The sequence below is a fragment of the Maudiozyma barnettii genome (assembly GCF_903064755.1).
Source record: "Maudiozyma barnettii strain CLIB 1767 genome assembly, contig: KABA2_01, whole genome shotgun sequence".
NCBI lineage: Eukaryota > Fungi > Ascomycota > Saccharomycetes > Saccharomycetales > Saccharomycetaceae > Maudiozyma > Maudiozyma barnettii.
Window position 1 is genome coordinate 714,626 of NW_024545238.1, and position 26,752 is coordinate 741,377.

The window sequence follows — 26,752 nt, forward strand, 5'->3', positions numbered from 1 at the left end:
AGCTTTATTAATGGACTGAATAAAGGGTGAAATTATATATATATATATATTTTATATAATAGATATTATGATATCTAAATAAGCTCTAAAAGAAACAACAATTATCATTATTAATTATTATATTATATTTTTAAACTTATATCTATTATTGCCTTTCCTTCTGTTTTGTGTTATAACCGTTATTTCTTCAAATTATAATTAATTAATATTGCTAATACATATTTTCCCCTGTAGGTACATACGTACATACCTAAATTAAAAAAAACACACATCCAATTAACCCCAAAGTACTCACAACTTGCTGATATTCTTGACTTAGACTTATTATGTATTAATTAATTACCTGAAAATATTATTTACACGACAACCTAAAAAAATAAAACCACTATTTTATAATTATAAATACTACATAAGGATATATAAGCTTGTTCTCAAAGAAATATTTTCTTATACCCCACATTTAACCAAAATTCATTTACTTTTTATCAAAAAAGAAGGTAAACCTCTCTTAAATACCCATCAATATATAAAATATATCCAAATATATCCAAATAAGGTCATATGCTGTAATATAGTTTTGCATTATCAAAAGACTGTCTTGGTAAGTGTCGGCATTAATTCATTCGAGGTGTCTCTAACTAAACTATTTTTTTTGTTCAAATAACCCTATATTTTCAACTTTAGGGTTTAATTTAAAATTAACACAGCACGAAGGCTTCAGTTTTTGAAAAATTCATAATACTAAAACAATTTTAGGTAAGAAATCTTGATCAATTACATTTTGAGGAGGATAAATATTTTTCCATTTTTTTATTATGTTGGGGTATATAGAATAGCCATAAGCTCTTATTGGATTCAGAACCACTGTTTAAGATATAGAACAATATTTCTTAAGTTTAGAAAGAATTCGGAATAGAGACGGTACCAAAAAGTAAGTTCTACCATTTATTAATTTAACTCTGTATTATCATTTTCCCTATTACAATTATTTTACAATATGTCAAGAGAAATATCTCAAACACCTAATATAGATAACTCCAATAGTCCTTCTACTGTTACAGAAAATGAAGATCCTAAAAAACCACCAAATTATAAAAGAATATCTGATGACGATCTCTACAGACATTCCTCTCAGTATCGTATATGGTCGTTTACAAAAGATAACTTAAGAGAAAGGAGACAACAAACAAATCAAAGAGCTATAGCCCTTATTAATGAAAAATTAGGAAAATTTATTGAAGAGAAAAAAAGTACGCTAACGGAAGATGAATTGCAAACTTTAAGAGCGAAAGCATCTCCGTTATCAATGGAAGAAGAGTTCCAATTAATCAATTTTTATTCTAAGAAAGTTCAAGTGATTGCACAACATTTAAATTTACCAACTGAAGTGATAGCGACATCTATTACTTTCTTTAGAAGATTCTTCCTGGATAATTCTGTTATGGAGTTTGATCCAAAGAATTTAGTACATACAACAATTTTTTTAGCTTGCAAATCTGAAAATTATTTTATCAGTGTGGATTCTTTTGCTAAGAAGGCCAAATCAAATAGAGAGGCTATTTTGAAATACGAATTTAAACTAGTAGAGAGTCTTAAGTTTTCTCTTTTAAATCATCACCCATATAAACCTTTACATGGGTTTTTCTTAGATATCCAGACTATCTTATATGGTAAAGTGGATTTAAAATATATGGGTCAAATATATGATCGTTGTAAGAAGAAGATTACAGATGCCCTACTAACTGATATTGTATATTTGTTTACACCACCCCAAATTACGTTGGCGATTATCTTAATGGAAGATGAACAGCTGATAAGTAGATATTTAGAGATGAAATTCGGGAAGGATATTACCAACAACACTGAAGATGAGAAAAAAGAGGAAAATAAGGATGTGAATGAAACAAAGCCAGGAAAAACTGAAGATAAAACAAAAACACCGAATGATATAGAACTTGATAAACTATTAGTTGTTATAGGACAATGTGTGGATGTCCTCGAAAAGTCAGAATCTGTTACTACAGAAGACGCCAAGAGAGTTGCAGCCAAGAACTATTATTGCCAAAATCCAAGTATACTGCTACAAAAATTGAAGAGGAAATTAGAAGCTAGTGGTGATGATAATGGTAGTGAATCACCAAGTAAGAAACCAAAAGTTGAGCAATAAAACCTCTTAAAACTTTATGGAAACAAAAAAATTGTAAGTGCATTAAAATCATATATATATTGGATATAATATTTACATAGTTATCCACATTAATCATAATTCGGAAGAAAGATGAAAAAAAGCTTGGATCCACCGATAAATAAACTTCTATCTAACGGATCCCCAATAAATTTCTTTTCCGGTTTGTGGAATGTTCGTGTGTGTTTTACTGTCTATGACAACAGAGAGTAATAAGATGCGTTATTATCTAGGCATTAATAAGAGTCGGTATCTTTGGTTTACTACCTCCGATATCTTTACGTTCATCGCTATCTGGACCATCAATCACTTTATTTGTGGAATTTTTAATTTTGTTGATCGATTCACCTCTACAAATCTTTTCCATTTCTTTGGCATCCAATGTCTCGTATTCTATGAGTCCATCTGCCAATCTATGTAATTCAACACTTTTTTTGTTTAATAAGCCTCTGGTTCTATCCTCAGAAGACTTCAGGACTTCAATAATTTCATTATCCGCGACATCTCTAATTTTGTTTGACCAACTATCCCAATTATCAGAAAGATTGACCGGACCGACTGAATCACTCATACCATACTGAGTAATCATGGCTCTTGCTGTAGCAGTGGCACTTTGTAAGTCAGAACCGCATCCACTTGTAGTGTTTTCTTTACCATAAATTATTTCTTCAGCAATCTTACCACCCATACACACATCTAGACGTGCTAAACATTCCTTCTTTGTGGTATCCACTTTATCCATTTCAGGTAATTGGAATGTAATACCCAAGGCTCTACCTCTTGGTAGAATGGTAGCCTTGTATAATGGAGTAGCACCCGCGGTAAACATTGCCATAATTGCATGACCCGCTTCATGGAATGCAGTAGCTTTTCTTGCTGCTTCAGTTAAAACCATAGTCTTTCTCTCAGCACCCATTAGGATCTTGTCTTTTGCCCATTCCAAATGAATCATATTAACAGAGACAGCATCCTTTTGACAAGCGTATACAGCTGCTTGATTCACCAAGTTTGCCAATTCAGCACCAGAAAGACCAGGAGTACCACGTGCAATAAGAGTCGGGTCAACATCATCTGCTAAAGTAATCTTTTCCATGTGATGTTTCAAGATAGAGGCACGACCACGAACATCTGGCAAATCGACATTAACTATCTTATCGAATCTACCTGGTCTTGTCAATGCTTTATCAAGGGATTCAGGAAAGTTAGTAGCACCAATGATAATAATCCCCGAAGTCTGAGAGAACCCATCCAATTCAACCAACAATTGATTCAACGTTTGTTTAGCATAAGCTTGGTCCTTAGGATTACGTTTACCACCGATAGCATCCAATTCATCGATAAAAATAATGGCTGGTGCTCTAGCTCTAGCCTGTGAAAACAAATCTCTAATACGCTTAGCACCCACACCAACATATACTTCATCGAATTCAGAACCTGACATAAAGAAGAAATCAACCCCAGCTTCACCTGCGGTAGCTCTTGCTAACAAAGTCTTACCAGTACCTGGAGGTCCAGTCAATAGTACACCCTTTGGTAATTTCCCACCAAGAGCTTCATATTTTGTTGGATCCTTTAAGAAATCAACGATTTCTTCTAATTCAGCACGAGCTTCATCACAACCTTGAACGTCATCAAATTTAACATTTGTCTTTGCCACATCGACAGATTTATCAGCGACTTCCGAATTTTTCAATAGTGTAGTATTTTCTGTAACATATTTAAACAATTCAGATAAACCATAAGTTAATAAACCGAAGAAGACTAACCATTTCACCCATCTTGAGATTATAGTGAAAGTTGATTCTGAGACAATGACATGTAATGGTTCTTTCTTAGATCCATAGAAAGGATTATACAAAGAAGGCCCTGGACTAGTATGATAATTTGGGTTATTAGTACCAGATGATGCCAAAGAAGGATTAACAGCTCCTGCGGAACTTGCAGTCATTAAAGTTTGTCTCACACCATCTGCTTCTGAATGTCTACCTATTCTTTGTAGAGCCTCCATATATAATTCCATACATTCTGGCGAAGAAGCAATTCCCGGTGTTTCAAATCTAGAGACTACATATTGTGGATAATTTGCCTTTAATAATAATTTATAAAAAATAGCTTGAGCATCTGCACTAGTAATATCATTATTTGCTTGTTGTTCTTGTTTTGCTAGAACTGCATGATTAACAGCATCACTTGTTGCTGTTGTTGCCATAGGATCCTTAGGTAACATAGAAGGTGATGAATTAGTATTATTTTTTTCATTATTATCATTAATCTTCTTATTCTTATCAGAATAATATCTTTTATTAGTAATTAGATTGTTCGATCTATTATACAATAATGTATTAGAAACATTTATATTATTATTTCTTAAATGCAAAAATCTTTTAGATCCATAATTCATTGAACTTTTCATTAACGCCGTCCATCCGGCTCTCCATAATAATTTATTAGTTCCACTATTTAATACAGTCGAAACAACCGTATTTGAAATATTCATGATTGTTTTATTATTATTATTATTATTATTATTATTGTTTTTAATAACGTATCAGAAAATAATAACAACCAAATTGTAGGTGTAAATCAAAACCTTTTAGTATTTGTAAGTATAGCTAAAATACGGTGTTATATATATATATATCTGTGAGTCAGACTGATATAACTTTTAAATGTATCACACAGAATATAGATATATATATATATATCTATACAAAACTTTGTTATAACTCCTTTATTCTTCGAAAATAAAATGATATTAACGATGCCCTAGTTCTTAAAAAATAATAATAATCACACCTTGTGTGTTGATAATATATTGTCTTATTATTATTCTATATATTTATAATTTAATAAAGCCAAAAACCCAGTTTAAAATAGTCTCGGGCTGGGGACAACAAAATATTTAGTATGGGGGCGTTATTATATTCCTCTTCGGCTGTGTGGCAATCAAAGTTTATATACATCATTAGTATTAGTATTATGTATGGTAGCAAAGTGGAACATTTCACTCTACGAATTATTTCGGCTATGAATGTGCGCGATGGATAGGTGACGGTCTCTCATTCTCTCTTACTGTGCTATACATAGTAAAGCATTACACCGTAATAATACTAAAGAACGCTCCGTTGTAAGTAGCCAAGTAGCGGCGAAAACAAATAAAAAAGGGTTTTTTTTGCTTACTGGACAGTAAATAGAGAGGGAGACAGACAGACAGAATAAGGTGCATCAAAATAGTGGTCGCTTTGTACGACGGTGCTGACCTCAATCCTCTTGTAATGTTGTACGGCACAAGCACACACCCATACATACAAATTTAACTCTCTTTCTGGTTAGGGTTTTAGTTGATCAAATAGGGCTTTTACAGGGTAAGAAGCAAAAAACATAAAAAGACGGCGCGAGAGAAAACAGAAAGGACACATAGTAAAAAATCCACACAACTAACTGCCAACGTACGCAGATAGAACGTAGTTTATTTCTGCATTCTTTCACCTTCACCCTTGTCTGTGTAATTCAACTGTTTTTATTTATTTGTTTTTCCCATTATTTGCTATCTTCTTCACGTTTATTTATGTACTATATTTATTATTATGGTGTTTTGACAATATTATAATCAACTGGAAAATATGTAAAATAAACAAATAAAGAAACTTACCACTAATTTGATCAAAAAATAAGAAGATAAGTAAAGATTCAAACAACTAGAATTTTAATTTACAGTATTCTTCCCTTATTACAACATTTATTTGATTAGCCTTCTAATAGATTAAAAGAAAAATATTTCAACAAGATTAAAAATAAAACGTTTGCATACATAGAAAGCCCTTTTTTTTTTAAATTTGCCTTTCCTTCAAAATTTTACTGTATACATATAATTTTTCTTCTTCGTCGACTTATATCTCTATAACTAATTGAAGGAACCTCTCATACACGACAGAATAATATTATTACTATCCAAGTCATCATGAGCCATAATCCAGAAGGTGAAGTGTTTGTCTCGGATGAAATCAGACAACAAGTCTTTCAAAAATTGAATACTAAATTAGACAATCGTGTTTGTTTCGATTGTGGTAATAAAAATCCTACTTGGACTTCTGTTCCATTCGGTGTTATGCTTTGCATTCAATGCTCTGCAGTTCATAGAAACTTAGGTGTTCATATAACATTTGTTAAATCTTCAACCTTAGATAAATGGACAATTAATAATCTAAGAAGATTTAAATTAGGTGGGAATCATAAAGCAAAAGATTTTTTCATGAAAAACAATGGGAAACAATACTTAGATACTTCAAGTGTTGATGCTCATGCTAAATATACAAGTAATGTCGCTAAGAGATATAAAGCTTATCTTGACGAAAAAGCACAGAAGGATGCTGACTTATATCCAAGTGAATTATCGTTAAATGATATGGATGATACTATCAATGATTCTACTTCAGAGGTCTCTTCATTGAATGGTAATAATTCTTCGAATGAAAATAGTGTAGATGATTTCTTCTCTAATTGGCAAAAACCAAAAGCGGTATCTTCTACCAACTCTAGTGGGGTTAATACTCCAAGAGGCTCATCTCCATCTTTAGCAATTAATAATAATCATACAGTTACTGCTAATCAAACTAGATCATCCATCCTAGCATCAAACAGAAAGAAATCCAGTATCTTAGGTGGTAACTCTGGAACCAAGAAAAATTCTATCTTATCTTCCTCAAGAAAGGCTACCAAAATGTCGGCTAAGAGAGTCGATCAAGCAGATGCTGAGGATATATTTGATCAATTTGAAAAAGATGCAGAGATTGAAAAGGAAGAGAAAAAATCAAGACAATTTGCTCCATCAAAACCAATAAAACCATCATTCTCTTCCAACACATATAATTCAAACAGTTTTGGTAGCGACTCGAACAGTATTAATCAAAACAAAGACAAAACTGAAACTTTCTTAGATGAAAGTGATGAAGAGGATGAATACATAGCTCCTACTACCATTGAAGAAGTTCAACCAAAATTTGCTAAACTTGGATTTGGTATGGTTGCCAATGATGCAAGCAAATTGGCTACTGAACAAAAGGAGGCTATCAGAGCTGCATCTGGTCCAAAATACTCAGGTAAAGTGGCTGCAAAATATGGTGGTCAAAAGGCTATTTCTTCCGATCAAATGTTTGGTCGTGCTGGTTATGATGAAGATGCTTCTCGTGAAGCTAAACAAAAGTTAAAAACCTACGATAATGCAACCTCCATCTCTTCTAGCGCATATTTCGGACAAGACCAAGAAGAAGAAGGTTCTAGTAATAATGGTCCTTATGGCTCTCAACAAAGCTTCGGTAGTAATCAAGGTGCTAACAATGAATACATAGACTTCAATGTCGGTGCCGATGATGAATTACAGGTCCTAAAGGATGCTGTCGAGCAAGGTGCTCAAAAGTTAGGTAACTATCTAAGAGATTACCTAAGAAACTGATCATAATAATGACAATAGCTGAATAAATATAAGTTCTCATTTTATTCCCCATTTATTTAAATTGTTGTAGCATATTTCCACATACATACATATATATATATATAAACATAAACAACTTTCTAAAAAATGTCCCATGAAAAAGTGAAATACCTGAAATTGTATATATAGATATTCCATAAATGTAATTATTATGTTACATTTATTTATTTAGCTGTCGTTATTCATTAATGCAACTGAAATAATTGAAAATACTTTCTAAACTTGAAACGTCGGAGTTTTGAAGTGTGTTATAAATATGAAAAGACTATATAACTTGCAAAACCCATACATTTCCTAACATTAATATTAGTATGTAATGCACGGATGTAAATTGTAATTGTTTTTTCATTTTTTTTGGAGACAGAATAATTTATTTTGTTTTTCCATCCAGAACCCGTTTGCGAATAGAAATTTTGTAAGTGGTGTTGAGTAGGAGGATATGTTTTTGTCACAATGGGAAGACCACTGTGGGAATGCGGCCCAGAGGTGACCATTACAGGCAGAGTTAATCCTGTTTGAGGGTGTTTCCTCTGCCTAACTATTGTTATTCCCTGAACGAAACTTCTTTTTCCATTTTTTCCTCCCGACGGAGAATTCTTCTCCTTTGGCTAAACCACTAGATTGTTGCATTGCCCCTTCTATCCCGACTTACTGGAAATTTCATAGCAAGTTAGGTGATACTGATTGGAATTTTCATCATTGTATTGAGATGAGCTTCACCATACCGAAGGAGTCCTTACTGAACTCCACTGTGAGGGAGGGCATACCGGTATAGACATAGTGTATCTAACCACTGCGTAACGTTAAAGTGGCTATCAGATAAAAGTAGGAACATCGTTAAATAAACCTTTAATTTTGTAATTTTATCAGAAGCTAATAAAGATCCAATAAAAATCATCGATAAAAGTATGCATAATAATAACTATAATAGAAAGCAAGGTAATGGAAATGTTTGAGTACGTGTCACGTCCTAGAGAAATCATTAAACAATGAATAGGTTAATACGAGTAATAAATGTTGATATGATTTGTTAAAACTGATTATTAGTAATATCTAGGATATAGGTCGATGAAATATTTGACCTTCCAAGGAATATGATAATAAAGGTTCAAACATGATCGTATAATATAAAAAGAGAATCTAATATGGAATATGACAAATTGAGAACCTATATATCATAACCAATGACTATCAATAAATAACTAAGAGAAAAAGTAATGTTAAAACAACAAAAGTCAGTCATTATGATTCTTATTGTCATGAATTCTCACATTAAGAATAATACCGAAATTAAAACATATGATATCATTAATAGACTTAAATGAAACGAAATTGCACATTTCTTTTCTGTAATGTAAAAGGACACTAGTACACAAAGACATCTCTGCTATGCTTAATATTTCGTATAATTTCTTAATTTTCATTTACTAACAAATATTAATTTTTGAACTATAAGTTATTGTTCATTTAACATTATATTATTATTTATAGATGGCTGCCTCCCTACCACATCCAAAAATCGTTAAGAAGCACTCTAAGAAGTTTAAGAGACATCACTCTGACCGTTACCACAGAGTTGCTGAAAACTGGAGAAAACAAAAGGGTATTGACTCTGTTGTTAGAAGAAGATTCAGAGGTAATATTGATGAACCAACCATCGGTTACGGTTCCAACAAGAAGACCAAGTTCTTGTCCCCATCCGGTCACAAGGTCTTCTTGGTTGCCAACATCAAGGATCTAGAAACTTTGATGATGCACACTAAGACTTATGCTGCTGAAATTGCTCACAACGTTTCTTCCAAGAACAGAGTAGGTATTCTAGCCAGAGCTAAGGCCTTAGGTGTCAAGGTTACCAATCCAAAGGGTCGTCTAGCTTTGGAAGCTTAAGAGCTCTACTTTTATGTGTTTAGTTTTATAATTCAACAAAAAGGAATATCTATCTCTATATATGTATCTAATAAAATCTCTTTAATCTTTAAAAACCAATGAAAAGTTCGTACTAATACAAGTATATAGCCATTTAAGTGTCATGAGATCTATTATATATGATATATATATTTGTACAAATTGTCTTTGGAAGAATCTGTTATTCCTTGTTCAACTTCAAATTAAACACGGTAACAATAATATTAACGATTTAAATGATAGAAATACAATTACTATCACAAAATACCCAAATTGATATAAAAAAACAAAGAGTTATAAAACGTTTGAAGTCAGATCAATCTTAGTATTCTTCTTCTTCTTCTTCTTCTTCTTCTTCTTCTTCTTCTTCTTCTTCTTCTTCTTCTTCTTAATATTATTTTTATTATTTATCATTGATAATATCTGCACCTTAAGTATCTTTTATGTTCTAATTTGATTTTAATTTTTAGTTTAATTAATGGATGTAAGAAATGAATACGAAACAAATGAATATGTTAGCATGAATGGAATCGATGGTATTTCCATAATTAATAATAGAACCAACGAATAACAAAGGCAAGCAACACAACCCCCAAAAGTAGCTTTAGGTTTAATGTACTATTGGACTTCACTTCAGAAGGTATATTGTCTTGTACCTTTGTAACTGGGTTAATTTCTTCAACTTCGGGTTCCTTAACTTCTTTTTGAACTTGTGGTCCTTCTCTTTCTGATTTCAAATTTTCAACATTTGATTCTTGTACTTGTGCAATTTCTTCCTCATCCTCTTCTTTTGGTGTTCCTTCTTGTTCTTGTTCTTCGATTAAATATTTTACTTTAATTTTTTTAGAGATAGCTTCTTTACTATGAGCAACCTCTAATTGAGACCAAGATGTAGAAACGTCTTTAACTTCCAAATCTTCTGGCGCAGGTAAAGTTATAACCAAAAACTTATCTCTACAATTGTAATCAGCAGAAGGTTCTTCAGCTAAACCTAAAAATATGACTTGAACTTCCACCGATTCACCTGGTGCAACCACTGCCGCATTTGGCCTTACACAATAAAATTTTGGAGCTGTTGTCTTCACTTTAAATGCTATATTATGAGGAGCATTATTTACAATTGTCATATATTCAATAGATTGTTCCGTTAGGGGAGCTATGATAAACAATTAACCGTATGTTTGTATAATCTATACAAAGCCATTCATAAATAAATATTAATATTCTCATTAGAGAACTTAATATACAAGACCGGCTTTGTCTTCAATTATTAAATAACATAAAATAATGTTAGTATTAAAATTGCTAGTTTAGATTACAATAGAATTGTATAATATAATATTCTCTATGAAATGAATCGAACTATGGGTCGTTGTAATCATAAAAAAATAGATAAAACAAAATAAAAATATTCAAAATAACGTACGTTTAAATTCTAGAACATCTGGATTAATTTCTACTAAGGACATCGTGTGCTTTTGTTAGGTGTGTGTAAATACAATATATTCTCTCTGTGTATAATGCAAATAATTAAATTCAGATAAACCTTTAAATATATATCTATATATATAGGCAAAAGACGGTGTTTGAATATGCTTTGTTAATCTAGTAGTAGTAATAATACTGATCTTGTCCTTTAGATGCACATGTCTGTGGAGAGAATATCATCACCATCACCCTCATCATAATAATAATAACAATAACAATAACATTATGTCGAATCGGACCACCCAAAGAGACCGTCTTTCCCTTTTGGGGGAACGACGAAACCCGTTTCCTGTGCCAAAATCAAAATTATTCATGCAAACGGAATCTGACAGCGACAAAAGAACAGCATGAATCCAAGTCAGATATATCATATTGTACGATATGCATTCGTGGATTGTGACAGAAAATGGGCTATTGACTCTCTTCAACAGCTTGTATTACGAGAGTCATCACTACTCTAGTAGATGGAAGTAGTAATAGTTTATATATTTCTATTGAACACTCGTTGAAATATGCCTGTGGTCATTAAGTTCTTATCTATACAAGTATATACATTTACCTTCCCAATAATGCTCTGCAGAAGGCAGATATGTTGATTAATAATCATCGCCCCTCGACACAATCTCTTTCTTGTTTGGGTGTAACAAGATAGTGTGTTCATATTGAGCAGTGTACGAACCTGGGATATCAACTAACGGTGGGTAATCCTGGACGTAACCTTGTTTCACTAGATAGTTCAACGCATATTCGTGCTCATCTTCACCAATCTTGTCTAAGTAACGACGACAGAATGGTAAAGTACCAAAACTTTTATTAATTGTCTCTAATAGTTTGTTAGCACTTGGTAAAGAAGGAGCATCATAGTCATAATCTTGAACAGCATAATGAGAACATTCACCTTCAGTGGTAACATAACCACTCCCTGTAGAACCAAAAGTTTCAATGGCAAAATGTTCACCTTCTTCCATCTTAGTGATATCACCATTCTTAACAATTGGTACAGATTTACCACCATGAATTCTCCAAGGACCAATGTTATGTCCACATAGGTTTCTACATGGTTTGACACCATATGTGTCACCATTTATTTCTACTTCATATGATTCCATGACTTCTTGAATAGCTTCACCAATGTCCGTCAATCTAACATCAATACCCGCCTCTTTTATACCGGTATTAGTAGCTTCACGTACGGCAGTTAATAAATTATCATATTGTGGATCAAATGAAACTGTCCATGCAGAGTCAATAATATTACCATTAACTTGAACACCAAAATCTACTTTCATAACATCTTCGTATCTCAAAATAGTTTTATCACCTTTGTTAGGGGTGAAATGAGCTGCAATATCATTAATAGAAAGACCTGTTGGAAACCCAATACCTCTACTTGTAGGATCATCCATTTTTGTCAAATCTTCAGCATCTGTATATTTTCTTGTAGTGTTTTCTATAAGATCTGCAATCTCAGTCAATCTCATCCCAGGATGAATTTTACCTTCCACATTCTTTCTTACTCTACGATGAATCTCAGCTGCTTTTCTGACTTCATTCCAATGGTCTTGGTTCTCTAAATCTCTCGTCAGGTACCTTTTCTCCTCATCGGTGGTACGAGCCAAATTAAAATCTTGGTCATAATTCATCCATTCACCTTCTGGGTATACACCGTCTGGGAAATAGTTTTCAATCTTACTAATATTAGTTCTCTTCTTCTTTTTCTTCTTTTTCTTATCGGTAGATTTCGAGGTATCAACAGGTGTAGTTCCGCTAGTATTAGCTACTTTAACGGCTTCACTGTTTGATACTGGAGTTTGGCCGACCTTTTTAACCTCAGTTGCTTCGGACATCAATGTTGTTTGGTTCTAATTAAGGATGTATAAGACTACTAATAAAAATAAGTTAATAATTAAATAACTATAAGACACCGGCTCAACAATGTATATTTGCTTTCTTTCTTAATTGAGTTGATTTGTAACAATCAGTATTTGATAATAGTGTTGCAACTTAATTTAATTAGTATGGGATGAATAATACAATATCGTTCTATTAAAAAAAACAACCTTTTCTATGATGTTTTTTTTTTATTACTGTCAATTCGGAAAAATGAATAGCTCTTAGGTGCAATTTAGGTGAAAACGCAAAAACAACAGAATGGAGGAGTTATACACGTATCAAAAGAAAGTTGATTAAGAGTCAATAGAGTTTACATACTTTGGATATACCACACGATAGAGGATAACTACATATTACTGTCAAATAGCGTTGAATATATTTTCTGGAAGAAAATTTATTGATTATCGAGTTTTGCATCTAATCGAACAGTGTCCCAAGTTATATATTCATTTCGTAGATTTATTTTGAAGTATTGAAGCGCTGTAAATTTAATAATGCTAAGGAGTATAGGTGGTTTTATAACTCAGACTAATAGGTCTATTGTTACTATGACTGCAAGATCATTTGTTAGTTTTGCTAAAGCTCAGCAGATACAATATCCCTTTAACAATAATAATGCGCAAGATATCTTAAGATCTTTTCCAAACGACCAAAAAAATAAATCAGATGTTGGATTGAACATCTCATTTAATGCAATGAAGCAAGCCAATACGACGAATAACCTTGATCGTGATTCCTCTATTATCCTTCCTGAACAAATTAGAGAAGAGGCAGCATCATTAAAGAATTTTTCAATTAAGACAGGTAGAACGGTCCTTGTCAATAATTCAGATACAGCAAGTGCTTGCAGAAGACTTAATGGTCTTGTATTTGCTAATCAAATTGCAATAGATCGTAGGAAACAACGATTCCATATGAAACCAGGTAAAAAAGCTGAGATGAAGAGATCGCAACGTCATAGAAAGGATTTCATGAAGGGTTTCAAGCGTTTGATGGAAGTAGTTAAAGATGCAAAGAGAAAGGGTTACTAGTTTAATACTGAAGTACTAACCCTACATTTGCTTTAAGAACCATATATATTCCAACAGAATTGTGCACATACATAATTATGATATAACGTAAACATGTAAATAATTTTCGTATAATATCTATCTTTTTCATAATTTTACAAAATAATACTTTTAATAAGATAACTTATTGCACCATACTCATCAACTAAGCTCTAGGAAATTTGATAGTTTGTAAAATCATTTACAATAAGATTACAATAAATGGAATATTCAAGTTCACGAACAATGATATTATTTATTTTACTGAATTTCTAATAACATTGGTATATATCGAGGGTGTTGTATTATCGACATTAAAACGACAGATGACCACCAGGATATCATAAAGTATTGATACCATGCACTTAATATGTAAATCAAACTGTTGGTGTTAATTACAAAGAGACTCGATACCAAAATATTCAGTATTTGGATTATCCACCAGTTGTTTGGTCAAATCACGAAACTGAATATCTGCGAATATGAATGATCACGGTTCAATCCTCTCTACTGTTCTGTAATACGTTTATCTTACCCTCGCCCAGAAAAGGATGCAAGCGGGTTATAAACTCCGGAAGGGGATGGTTGGTGAGACAGGAAAATATATGATGATCACTTAATAATCGATGACCTCCTCATCTATACCCCTTGCCAAGTTTGTAAATACAATGTTAAACATATTATGCTTCTTGATTAATTATTCATTTCAATATATCAAACTTGTCAATGCTTTTTCTCTAAGGGGGCCTGAGCTGTCATTTCAAAATTTCCTACTGTTTTCCTTTTCATTTAATAAATAATCTATATTTAACTCGTAAATCAGGTTTGTATTTTATAAGGGAGTAATGTAGTAAGGTTACCGTTAGGGATCAAAGAACTATTACATCTCAGATATATATATATAAACTGTCATTTTAATTACTGAATAAGAGAATACTGATTTGTTATTTAAATACAGTATTATCGTGTTATATCAGAAACATTTAAGAGTAATCTCATGTATACTCGGGTTATTCATCAATGCTTATTATAAAACATATCTACTCCAAAATATAGTTATGTTGTATTACTGTAGAGTTAGTTCTACCGTTAAAGATGGAGTTGCTAGACTTATGAATACATTGTGTTCTGCAGGGTTATTGGCTATTCCATATATTTATCGACCTTTTGGTCTAGTTACAGGTATTTGTATGACTTTTTTTGTTTCGTTATTAGCATTGATAGGATTGTTAGTACAAGCACAAGTTATACGTTATGTTTCATTACGTTATGCTTCTTTTTTCTCTTTAGCACAGATTACAAGTCCAAAACTAGGTATAATATTTGATTTTGCAATTGCGTCACGCTGTTTCTGTAGTTGTGTTATTCATCTTTTGGTCATACGTGATCTATTACCTGTACCTTTTACATCCAATAGTGAGTCAATGACTGAGTTTCTTTTAAGTCCCCGTATACAATTAACTTTTATTACAGTGATTGTGATTATCCCATTTTGTTTCTCCAGGAATGTTTGTGTTACTAAACATTTAATGAGACTGAGTATTATGGTGCTTGTATATTTTGGATGTGTCATAACAATATTATTTTGGATGAAACCTGGTGATTTAAAAGATTACAGAGGTAAAATATCTATTGGAATACCACATAATATTAATGATGATGACAATGACGATGACGATGATTCAAATATGTTAAAATCGATGGCTTTATTGATATTTGTATTCAATAGTCATCATCATATGTTTGCTATGATAAATGAACAAGAGGAAATAAGATTTTGTGAAGTGAAAAAAATAGCTATGATAGTAAGTTCTATTCAATTTTTCATTGCATTATTTATCGGCGTCGTAGGCTATTTGACGTTTGGCAATAATGTTTCTGAGAACATTTTATGCTTATACCCAGCATTATGGTCCGTATCTATTTTAAAATTTTTTTATATTATTTTAATGATAAGTTGTTTCCTATTCCAGTGTTATCCATTGAGAGCATCATTAAACCGAATAATAAATTGGATTCAAAATCGTTTTTATAATAAGGCTGTAGGAGATACCTTTAATGACCAATCAAGAAATAGTGATGCATCAGCTATCACGATGGTGTACGATCAAACTACACCTTTACTTACTTGTGAGGGACATACTATTCCAATTGAAGAATTAGTAGAGGAAGGTTCCAACAAACAATTGGTAATTATGCCAATGACAGAACGTAATTTCAAAATATATAGTAGTGCTATACTTATATGTGCATATCTTATAGCAATGACCAAGATCACAATGATAAGTGTGTTAGTATTTGTTGGGTCAACAAGTTCGGCAGTGATATCATATATTCTACCGGGAATATTTGCATATCAATTAATTGGAATTGAATATGAATCCTTCTGTACAAAACGACCATTCATAACTTCGTTTTTCAAATATGCTGGACTTTGTTTAGCAATATTTGGGATATTTGTGCTAATGTTATACACAATATTTATCCTTCCACATGAAATATTCTGAAAAGGATGTATACTAAGTGTGGGGTGACCCACAAAAGTTCGCTGATATAGGAATATATTATATGTTAGTCAATCAAAGTATGGATATATTTTAACAGAACACATATGAAGTGAAATAGCAGGACATAGCATCCAATACGCTAATATCTCGCTCTTCTGTGAAAGATGCAATTTTCCCCCTTCTACCTATATAACATATATATAACCACCTTTAATAACTAATATTCTATTATGCCAACCAATATCGTAAGCTGTTAGAGATACTAAAGCAAAGTACGACACAGAGTTCTATATTATACCTAATTCATGATGACCATCTTATCATGCACATTGCTCTCTCTCTCTCTCTCTCTCTTGACCATATTAGAACGCAAGGGCCAGACCTCTTCAGATCTGCCAGTTCCTTATACGTCAGTTTTGCTTCATTTGTTCAAAATGACTAGATTTTGCTTTTCAGTTCTACTGAGTTTTCTTCACGAAGGGCAGACGATGATCCGCCAAGTAACAAAATAATTTTTTTACGTATACGTATCCCGTAATAATAGATGGACAGAGACGCCAAATGTAAAACATCGATTAGGCGAATGGGGTCACCATAGTAGCAGAGCATAGAGTTAGGACATCTAGTGGAAGAAACCTCAGGTTATGGTTTTTAGAATGTTCTGCTAATGGCTTCCACAGGGTGAGTTTCTTATTGAGTGAAAAGATTTTGGTATCAAAAATTTATATATATATACGGAGATATATAAAATCACTATAATAAATCAGTTTGAGAGCTAAACTATTTTACATAGCTTTTACTCTTCATTCGCAAAACAAAAAGTAGTGGAAAGTTTGGTATTGAATAATAACAATAATTACCAGTATCCTTTATTACACCCAGTACCCCTGAATACTTGGGTATCAGTAAAGAGTACCACTTGTCATTTCATTTATAAAAACTATAAAAGGCCAACAATAGTTACTTCTAAAAATAATATTCACCCAACAAATGACATTCAACGGGAATGATCTAAGGACTCGTAGAATGAGAACAACAACTAACCATAGTCTCGATCTAAGAAATTTGTTCGGGGACCCATTTGCTATATCTACAATATCTATCGCTATCATATCATGGGTCATTGCGATTGTGGGCTCTATTGCAGCAGCATCTACAAATGAAACTTTTCCAAGGTTTACTTGGTGGGGTATTGCCTACCAATTTCTGCTACTAATCATTTTGATTTTGTTATATTCATTTAATACTGTAGAGTATTATAAGAATTTTTTGACAGGTGCATTTTCAGTAGCATTTGTATATAATACTAATAGTGCTACAAATCTAGTATATGCAACTGGATCTAAAAAGGCTGCGGCTGCCGCAGGGGTTATCTTATTATCAGTGATTAATTTGATTTGGATCTTTTATTACGGTGGCGATAATGCGTCACCAACTAATAGATGGATCGATTCTTTCTCTCTAAAGGGTATTAAAGTATCTGCCTATGAAAATACTATAATGAGAACACGTCGTCGTACTAGTAGAAATGCGGTCAACAATAGACGTACCAGTAGATTCATGCCAACAAGTCCAGGCTTTAATAACGTTAAGCACGAAAATTATATGTCTTCAAATGCATTGACTGGGTTTGAAAATGCTGACCCTTCAATCACACAGATGAATGGCTCACATACAAACATAGAGATGGATACAGGGTTAAGTGATCAACCTGTCTTATCGACCGGTTCTAATAATAATACAGAGAATACTTTTTTGTCTGTAACATCAAATGGTTCCGTGTCAGATGCCACAATGGGGGATACTTTAGGTCTCTATAGTGACATTGGCGATGATAATTTCAAATACACCGCAAGAACTTTATATTCATATCAGGCAGATGATGAAGATCAATACGAAATATCATTTGAACAAGGCGAAATATTGAAAGTTAGTGATATCGAAGGTAGATGGTGGAAAGCAAGAAGAGCTAATGGAGAAACTGGTATTATCCCAAGTAATTATGTTCAATTAATTGACGATGATGCTGATTTTTAAGAACAATTCAAACAGGTAAATATTTATAGCAAAATTTGTAACTATAGAATAAGAATATTAAAAAAAAGAAAACAGTTACACAAGGTAAACTTTTGATATATAAAAGAAAAGTCTGTCACAAAATTTCATATGAAACCTCGTTAGACTTAAAGTAAGCTTTCGATCAGCGTAAGGCCTAAAGATTAAAAAGCATTTTAACAATTGAATAGTTTTTTTATGTTATTTGAGTACTAAATAATTTTTAAAGAGAACGTCTAAATATATTTCTTATATGTAAAAAGTTCTTAAACAACAACACCAGAAGCGGAAGCAACTCTTGGCCATAGATCGGCACATTCTTTACCGACTGGACCAGTAATGGCGGAACCCTTCATTTCACCCTTTGGATTGGCAATAACACCAGCGTTGTCTTCAAAGTATAAGTAGACACCGTCCTTTCTTCTCCAGGACTTGGATTGACGGACAACGATAGCTGGCATGACCTTCTTTCTTAGTTCAGGCTTACCCTTCTTAACAGTAGCCATGACCATATCACCTAGAGAGGCAGCTGGTAGTCTGTTTAATCTGGAACCAGAACCCTTGACGGCGATGATGTATAGATTTCTAGCACCACTGTTGTCAGCACAGTTCATGATGGCACCAACTGGTAGACCTAGCTGTAATAAAATAAAATTGAATGAATAAATATTATTCATACCATAAAATTGTTAGTAAAATGTATTCTTCAACATGTATATATATTCTAAATCTATGACAAAATACTAAAACACAAATTAATAGTCATTTGATATGGTCATATTCAGATATTATGAGTTGATATTCGAATCATTTCATTCGATATTCGCCACAGTATCATATATATCAACAGTTTGCATAATATGGGTATAGTTCCATCTTCATATCATCAAGTTTTCCTTCTTATCATTTGATATTCAGGTATCATTTCTATTATATATTTCACAACATAATTTGTTCATTATTCTTATATTTCTAATTTCATTACAGACTTATTCTATTCCTCATATCTTAAGTAATTCGTTATTATATTCCATAGCATTTCATGTTACTTCATTATATATCATAGCCTAATTTGTTCATATCTTTTTTTATTCTCATAGATTCGTTTGCTTTTTCATTTAAATTAACATACAGAAATTCTGAATTTTGTACCTTGAGCACCGTTACCAGACATTGTTACTATATTCTTGTTTGGTTATTTGAACGTTATCTTGAACCTTAGTTACAGCTAAAGGTTATACCTCTTTTATTGCTCTATTACTAGTCCAAAAGTTCAAAATTTTGGTGATAATGCTATACGCTATTGTTGCATTGAACCTGCACACACTGTAAGGTCAATTTTCCACCATGGCAAATAATTTTCAGAGAGCGGCAACTTGATGGACGTTGAAATTTTTCAACAAAAGGAAAAAAAACAAATAACATAACGAAAAATAAGAGCATTTTGGGTGTATGGATGTATTGATTCTTTTCAATGGATGTGTGGGTTTAGTGTAGTCATATTACTTCTTCTAATTTTCAGAAAAAATTGAATATGTCAGCTTCACACAGTGCTGTAACTATACTATTTATCCATACCACTTTTAAACCTTTGTAAATAAACGAACACTTCATAACATAATCAATTTTACGTAAGCCCTATATTTAAGACTAATACTTTATTCATTATACATTCAAGTTTAGGTGTAACATATACATTGTATTTGAATATACATATATTGATGTAGTTAAATAAAAGAGGCAGGTTTTATTTATATTTAGTAATGTCATCTCTTGCTCCTAATAACAATGGGCCTGAGCAACCAGATGGGAATTATAATTTAAACTTCAAAGATAGTAATGATGGTGTTAGTCCGAACTCGAGGAAGAGGCGTAGATCTGATGGAGGAGAAAGTTCTGACGCTAATCATGATGACGATGACAATATAAGTTCGAATTCGGCATCTCCTTCTGATGAACAAACAATTGATTCGCATAATCCGAATGAAGGTGGTAGTACCTCAGTAAATGCAGAAGAGTCAATCAATATCGTAGAGACAAGGAATATTAATGAGCCTGTACCAGCGTCAGACATAGAGCCTGATTTTGATTTAAATAACGCTTTCAATGAACAGAGATCATCTACAAATGAACTTGTGACTGTTCCAGACTCCAGTGTTGATACGACGACAGAAAATAATACAACCATATCTGTTAGGCTTTCTAACGAACCTATAAATTTGATGACGCAAGATACTGAGCCTAACGTAATCTCAGAAGAATATACGAACCCTACAGTAAACACCACAGATGCCTCAAACAATCACAATAGTATGGCATCGGAGGAAGTAGTCATTTCTTCTGTTCGTAATGTGACTCCAACACTAATTGACGTTGAAGCTGCAGAACAACGAGTTGTAGAAATATCTGATGAGGAACTAGAAAAAGAAATTGAAAGTAAGACAGCCAGTGAATATAAAGCTGCTCGTGATTATCAATGCCCGATTTGCTTTGACCCACCAGAGACAGCATTGATTACACGATGTGGTCACGTATTTTGTTGTGAGTGTTTGTTCCACATGGTTAATAGTTCTAGAACTAATCGAGCAAGTGGGCATTGCGCACTATGTAGATCAAATGTGAGATTTAATGATGTGAAATTAGTTATTATGAGAAAGAAAAGGGTTAAAAAGAATTAAACAAACGAGGCCATATGTATATATTATGAATAATAAATAACGACAACGAAGAAAATATCACATCATAAAATCACTTATTTTCTTTTGAAGGGTGAATGACGGTAAGGCAAATATCGTTGGACGTCACAGCCGTGACAGAAAATAAAATAATAAAATAATAAAACCAGATAAAAATAGATATTGAACGTTGCATATTACAAATATACTTGAAGATACTGTATCTTAATCATATTATTGGTTGATATAAAATAGCTGACCACAGTATTTAATATAAAAAAGAAATCTGAGAACGATAAAATTGTTCTGGTTATATTATATTATAATAATAAATATTATTCTGTTGCCTGGCATAACACTCTATGTCAAGATAGAAAACAATAAGATACCCTCTAAGGATATTCAACAACGAGCCATTTTTTCGTAAAATTATTTACTATATTTTTTTATATTATTTTGTTATTGTTGGGTCTTTCGTATGAACAAAGAAAATATTCCAACTAGATCCCAAAGACGTCTTGTAAAAAGAAGAATAGGACGAAGAAGAAAGAAAACATTTCTATGGCTATTTCGACATAATCAAAAACGGGGTAAAATTAGACCTATTACGTTAGAGAATCCCTCTGACTATAAATTTAATGTTTTACGATTTGGCGTTTTTAGGCAGAGCTCTGATATTAGATCGGAGTTCTGCCCATACAGAGGAGTTAAACATCAGACGTTGGTGAGTCCATCGATTAAATGCCTTTGTAGACATCGCACTTTCTGCCCTACTTCACTTTCGATTGTTTGTATATTCGGTAACTTCATAGTTCAAAATTTCAATGGCACACCTTCATCGGAAATTAATGAATAGTAATTTTGAATATTATTATAACAATAAATTAATCAAACATATAACTACATATTAAATATTTAATGATTTCATTTTGATAAACCTTTTATGTATCATTTCAAAATAATAACTGTAAAGTTAGAACTCATAGTTGAATAGCAAGTGTAAATAATTGTTGTAAGTACTATTAGGTTTTTTCGGAAGTAAATAGAATTAACCACCTTCGAAAAAAGAAAAAACCTTTCAAATGTTCGAAAAATCTGGTTGTTTTTTTTTAATCCCTATTTATATCACTTTTCAATATCTTTACGTTGTCATTGGTATTACTTCGATGGATGGGATCATGATGTAGGGGACGCAATTCGGAGTAGACCCCAAAGATTCCTTGAGTCACGTGAAAAATTCTTGAAAAGTATTATTTTCTTCATTCTTTCTATCTTTCGCACTATGAAAATTTTTTGCCAGGCTGTTTTCCAAGCCTTTGCCATTATAATGAAGCGGAAAACAATGGTAAATAGAGTAAGTTGGCGATGTGTTTATGTAGCTGGACTGTAAATACAACAAATAAATAAAAACATTAAGACTATACAAGCAGTCATAATAAATAGACACAATTTAAACCATAAATCTAAGACAGGATTGAATATTTACAGAGTGAACGTCAATTATTAAAAATAGTGTTTAGACTGTTGTTACTTTGATAAGACATAGCGTATTACTGGCCAAATAAACCCTTAATAATTTACAGACAAATAAATAGCAACATTGAGTTGGAAGACAACATATTATATTAATAAAGTCAAGTTCATTATAGGATATATTTTCAATTATTTACGAGACATTGAATACTGTATTTGTCACTAGTTTTATTTTTTTTATAGAAATTTTACTTTATTTTCTCGTATTTCAACAGACGTCTAAAGAGGACAAGATATTTCCCCCTTTGACTCCAGTTTTTAAATAGCAAAATATATACCCATTTCCAATAGTGGTAGAGTGTGTTCTAAGATCATATCGCAGTATAACTATGAGTAAGAAACTTACAAGCACGTTGTCAGAGATTGACACGACATCTGCTGCTGATATATCGAAGGACTCCCAATTTAGTGCGGTCAGTGGAGAATCTCCACGAATTTTTCCTATCTACATATGCATAAATGAATATAGCAAGAGAATGGAGGATGAGCTTGATATGAAGCCTGGTGATAAAATTCAAGTGATTACAGATGATAGAGAATACAACGATGGCTGGTATTTCGGTTTAAATTTAAGAACAAAGGAAGAAGGTCTTTATCCGGTTGTATTTACTCAGAAAATAAGTAATGAAAGGAAGCCAACTTTAATGAGAGCCAAGTCTTTGAAGAGAATGAATAGCATGAATGGTATGTCTGATAGTAATACGTCTTTAGTTCCTTCAGCTGCTGACTCATCTGCTGACCTTTCGATTCCGCAAGTTGTAGAAGTTGCAGCTCCCGTTTCTGTGAACCATGAAGTTCCAGGAGAAAGACATGTATCAGTGAAAAGTACTATGAGTGATATTGATAGAGCATTACAAGACTTCCAGATAGATGAAAACTCAGAAACCGATAAAATTAATTACAAAGAAAGAGATGATGATAGTCCTGTACATAGTATTGCTGGGGAGACTATTTTTTCAGAGACAACTGACCTGAATGTTGAAGAAGGTCCTTCAAGGTCACAAACTACAGGTACTGATAGAATCAATAATGGAGTTCAGGCATCATCTTCTCTGGATGATATTAATGGGAAATCTGAATTAGATGTTGCAAATGCCCAAAATTGGACTCCAGAAGAGGTTACGGAATACTTCATCCAATCTGGGTTCGATGTTCAGTCATCATCAAGGTTTAAGCAACATAAAATATCAGGTAAAATTCTTTTTGAGTTAGAATTATCTCATTTGAAAGAACTAGATGTTAGTTCATTTGGTACACGATTTGAAATGTTTAAAGAAATCGCTGCCCTAAAGGATGCTATGGAGATGGCAACCAGTGATTCTCAAAAAAGAAAGAAAGAGTTAATGCCAGCTGCAGAGATGGAGCACATCTCAGTTAACGGACATGCCAGACCTGCATCACAATCTGTTGAAGAATTGCCAATGAGAAGTACTAGTTCTGCCGTAACACCTAAACAGAGGCCTACTTCTGTCTTAATTAATGGTAGACAGGCTAGTGATTCTAACATTGAAACACTGGATTCAAATATTATTAATCCTGCAAGTTTTGCGTCTCCAAGAAGAGCTCCTAAACCACCATCTTACCCAAGTCCAGCCCAACCTCCTAAATCACCACTAGTAAATAGATTGGCGTCTCCTATCAATGCAAGTGAATCTTTAGCCCAATCTCCTTATCGTACATCAAGAACAAGCGGATCTAATGAACATATCTCCGGCACACCTAATTCAAGAAATTCCTACTCTAGAAATACAAAATCAGGAGTGTTTTCTCCATTTGTTTCTGAGTCGATAAAAGAAGAAAGAGAGGATTCTAATAATAACAAAAGATCATCTGTGATATATTCACCTCCGCATGAAACATCAAGTCGCAATAATGAATCAAAGGAGTCTTTCGAGCTTGATGATCAGGAAGTATCACCTGACGTTGGACATGAAGAAGAGAATGCCAACGGTGATAGCAGCTTCGAAGAAGAAGATAATCATGATGCTATCAGTGATAGGCCAACATCGAGTATCTATGCAACCTCTTCAGATCATGGTTCTTCGGATGAGGAAAAGATTATCAAACCAAAGGTTGCGGATAAAGAAAAGAAGATTAAGAGAAATTCTTCAGTTTTATCATATTTTGCTCTTAATAAGAGTGGTAATGCTGTTGATAGATCATTATCTGTCAATACAGGTATAAGTAAGAGTAATTCTTTGAAATTAAAAAACAGGACTTCATTTGTTACAAGCCCATTTAGACAACAATTTACTGAAAATGCAGAACGTAATTCTCCGAAATCAGATAAGCGTACTAAAGCAACTGTTACTGACGCTGATCCATCTGCTACTCCTAAAGTAGCTAGTAAATCAAAAAAGGATAAGAGAAGGTCTGTCAGTGCCAACGGTACCTATCCAAACGATACTGTAAGAGATATCTTAGGAACTGATCAAAATAAGAGATCTGTAAGCGAGGCTGTTAAACCAAAGAAATTGCGTGCCCTTAAGTCAAAGCCACCTCTGAAGAAACAAAGCACCTCTGCATTTATGGAAGGTATTAGAAATGTTAGTGTCGATGAGGCAATAAAAACAGCAGATTATTCTGGCTGGATGAGTAAAAAAGGTAGTGGTAAAATGAGCACGTGGAAAAATCGTTTCTTCACTTTACATGGAACCAGACTTTCATATTTCTCAAGCACAAGTGATACAAGGGAGAGAGGTTTAATCGATATTACAGCACATCGTGTTGTACCTGCTAAGGAAGATGATAAATTTGTTACGTTATATGCTGCAAGTACTGGTAAAGGTAGATATTGTTTCAAGTTAATCCCACCTGCACCTGGTTCAAAGAAGGGCCTAACATTTACCCAACCTCGTATTCATTACTTCGCGGTAGATACTAAGGAAGAAATGAGAGGTTGGATGGCCACTTTGATAAAAACTACTATTGATATCGATAAGACGGTACCAGTGATCAGTTCTTATACGACACCTACTGTTTCGCTAAAGAAAGCTAAAATGATGTTAGCGGATGCTCGTGAAGAAACTAGAAAACGCGAAGAGGAGTTATCAAATAATGCAAACGATGATGAAGCTCTATGGAATGAACAACAGAAGAAATCAGGATCTAGTAATAAAAGGGACAAACACAAGAAAGACGGTAATGAAATTGATGAGAGTACAACTGTAAGCGAAACACCGAATTTATCAATCAATACATCAAGTGCAATTACTGCAAGTACAGCTGTCAATTCTAACGGTTTTGCCAGCCCGTACTTATTGGCATCTGGTGTATTATCGCCCAATTTACCACATAGTCCTGGCTTCCGCAAGGTCGGTAGCAAGGAAAAGAAAGGGACAGAATATTTTGATTCTGAAGATACCACTTTAACAGGTGCAAAATTCTGAAAGCTTGATCTGCTTTTAGAACAACTATTAGGTTTTGTGATACCAATACCACATATGCCATCGTTCTTATATATTATATTGGAAATTGTAATTATATTATTAATATTTTTTTTATACTCGACTTCGAGCAATATACAATGCTTACATAAAAAAATTTCAACCTAATAAAGATATTATTGCTGTCTGTCAATTGTGAGTCGATTTTAGAGTAGGTAAGATAAAAATGAGTTATCTTGCCTTCATCGTTACTATACACTACCTACGTTCTGAAGTTTTTCCGACCCCACAGACTTCATAATTCAATTTAATTCAGTTTTTGAAATCTTCTATCACGCGCGTTATCCTTAAACTGTACACGTCAATTAATTGTGGTACAGTTTTCTTGGGGTGAAAAAAAATGTTCAGATTGAAAAACACGCAGACTAAAAGACCATCGTTATAGGTGAAATATTTAGAAATATTTAGGTTTTACAGATGTTCTATTATCAGCATCATATCTGCTATTGTTCAATATTTTTGGTTTCTTTTGAAGAAAACTTCTTATTTAAGATACTTTATTGTTCCTTTGAGATCAGTTGCTAT

General features: G+C 32.9%; 13 protein-coding genes across 13 annotated transcripts; 9 read left to right on the forward strand and 4 right to left on the reverse strand.

Annotated features, from left to right (window-relative positions):
- Positions 1 to 997: 997 nt before the first annotated feature.
- Positions 998 to 2,167, forward strand: CCL1 (TFIIH complex kinase subunit CCL1; the record flags this gene model as incomplete). Its single annotated transcript, XM_041548248.1, has 1 exon — positions 998 to 2,167. The coding sequence occupies one exon, from the start codon at positions 998 to 1,000 to the stop codon at positions 2,165 to 2,167; it is 1,170 nt and encodes a 389-aa protein (XP_041404182.1).
- Positions 2,168 to 2,414: 247 nt separating this feature from the next.
- Positions 2,415 to 4,682, reverse strand: YME1 (i-AAA protease YME1; the record flags this gene model as incomplete). The annotated part of the gene is made up of 1 exon (XM_041548249.1): positions 2,415 to 4,682. One exon carries the CDS (start codon positions 4,680 to 4,682, stop codon positions 2,415 to 2,417), a length of 2,268 nt encoding a protein of 755 aa, XP_041404183.1.
- A 1,464-nt stretch (positions 4,683 to 6,146) lies between these two features.
- Positions 6,147 to 7,637, forward strand: GLO3 (ADP-ribosylation factor GTPase-activating protein; the record flags this gene model as incomplete). The annotated part of the gene is made up of 1 exon (XM_041548250.1): positions 6,147 to 7,637. The coding sequence occupies one exon, from the start codon at positions 6,147 to 6,149 to the stop codon at positions 7,635 to 7,637; it is 1,491 nt and encodes a 496-aa protein (XP_041404184.1).
- A 1,530-nt stretch (positions 7,638 to 9,167) lies between these two features.
- On the forward strand, positions 9,168 to 9,563 carry KABA2_01S07084 (60S ribosomal protein eL32; the record flags this gene model as incomplete). Its single annotated transcript, XM_041548251.1, has 1 exon — positions 9,168 to 9,563. The coding sequence occupies one exon, from the start codon at positions 9,168 to 9,170 to the stop codon at positions 9,561 to 9,563; it is 396 nt and encodes a 131-aa protein (XP_041404185.1).
- Positions 9,564 to 10,129: 566 nt separating this feature from the next.
- Positions 10,130 to 11,050, reverse strand: KABA2_01S07106 (uncharacterized protein; the record flags this gene model as incomplete). Its single annotated transcript, XM_041548252.1, has 2 exons — positions 10,130 to 10,737; positions 11,008 to 11,050. 2 exons carry the CDS (start codon positions 11,048 to 11,050, stop codon positions 10,130 to 10,132), a joined length of 651 nt encoding a protein of 216 aa, XP_041404186.1.
- Positions 11,051 to 11,665: 615 nt separating this feature from the next.
- MAP2 (methionine aminopeptidase) lies at positions 11,666 to 12,916 on the reverse strand (the record flags this gene model as incomplete). The annotated part of the gene is made up of 1 exon (XM_041548253.1): positions 11,666 to 12,916. The coding sequence occupies one exon, from the start codon at positions 12,914 to 12,916 to the stop codon at positions 11,666 to 11,668; it is 1,251 nt and encodes a 416-aa protein (XP_041404187.1).
- Positions 12,917 to 13,456: 540 nt separating this feature from the next.
- On the forward strand, positions 13,457 to 13,993 carry MRP21 (mitochondrial 37S ribosomal protein bS21m; the record flags this gene model as incomplete). Its single annotated transcript, XM_041548254.1, has 1 exon — positions 13,457 to 13,993. The coding sequence occupies one exon, from the start codon at positions 13,457 to 13,459 to the stop codon at positions 13,991 to 13,993; it is 537 nt and encodes a 178-aa protein (XP_041404188.1).
- A 1,076-nt stretch (positions 13,994 to 15,069) lies between these two features.
- KABA2_01S07172 (uncharacterized protein) lies at positions 15,070 to 16,518 on the forward strand (the record flags this gene model as incomplete). Its single annotated transcript, XM_041548255.1, has 1 exon — positions 15,070 to 16,518. One exon carries the CDS (start codon positions 15,070 to 15,072, stop codon positions 16,516 to 16,518), a length of 1,449 nt encoding a protein of 482 aa, XP_041404189.1.
- Positions 16,519 to 17,508: 990 nt separating this feature from the next.
- Positions 17,509 to 18,555, forward strand: SHO1 (osmosensor SHO1; the record flags this gene model as incomplete). The annotated part of the gene is made up of 1 exon (XM_041548256.1): positions 17,509 to 18,555. The coding sequence occupies one exon, from the start codon at positions 17,509 to 17,511 to the stop codon at positions 18,553 to 18,555; it is 1,047 nt and encodes a 348-aa protein (XP_041404190.1).
- A 284-nt stretch (positions 18,556 to 18,839) lies between these two features.
- Positions 18,840 to 19,747, reverse strand: RPL23B (60S ribosomal protein uL14; the record flags this gene model as incomplete). The annotated part of the gene is made up of 2 exons (XM_041548257.1): positions 18,840 to 19,211; positions 19,706 to 19,747. 2 exons carry the CDS (start codon positions 19,745 to 19,747, stop codon positions 18,840 to 18,842), a joined length of 414 nt encoding a protein of 137 aa, XP_041404191.1.
- Positions 19,748 to 20,336: 589 nt separating this feature from the next.
- SLX8 (SUMO-targeted ubiquitin ligase complex subunit SLX8) lies at positions 20,337 to 21,251 on the forward strand (the record flags this gene model as incomplete). Its single annotated transcript, XM_041548258.1, has 1 exon — positions 20,337 to 21,251. The coding sequence occupies one exon, from the start codon at positions 20,337 to 20,339 to the stop codon at positions 21,249 to 21,251; it is 915 nt and encodes a 304-aa protein (XP_041404192.1).
- A 475-nt stretch (positions 21,252 to 21,726) lies between these two features.
- KABA2_01S07260 (Spr6p) lies at positions 21,727 to 22,104 on the forward strand (the record flags this gene model as incomplete). Its single annotated transcript, XM_041548259.1, has 1 exon — positions 21,727 to 22,104. The coding sequence occupies one exon, from the start codon at positions 21,727 to 21,729 to the stop codon at positions 22,102 to 22,104; it is 378 nt and encodes a 125-aa protein (XP_041404193.1).
- Positions 22,105 to 23,110: 1,006 nt separating this feature from the next.
- Positions 23,111 to 26,170, forward strand: BOI2 (Boi2p; the record flags this gene model as incomplete). Its single annotated transcript, XM_041548260.1, has 1 exon — positions 23,111 to 26,170. One exon carries the CDS (start codon positions 23,111 to 23,113, stop codon positions 26,168 to 26,170), a length of 3,060 nt encoding a protein of 1,019 aa, XP_041404194.1.
- Between the last annotated feature and the right edge of the window lie 582 nt (positions 26,171 to 26,752).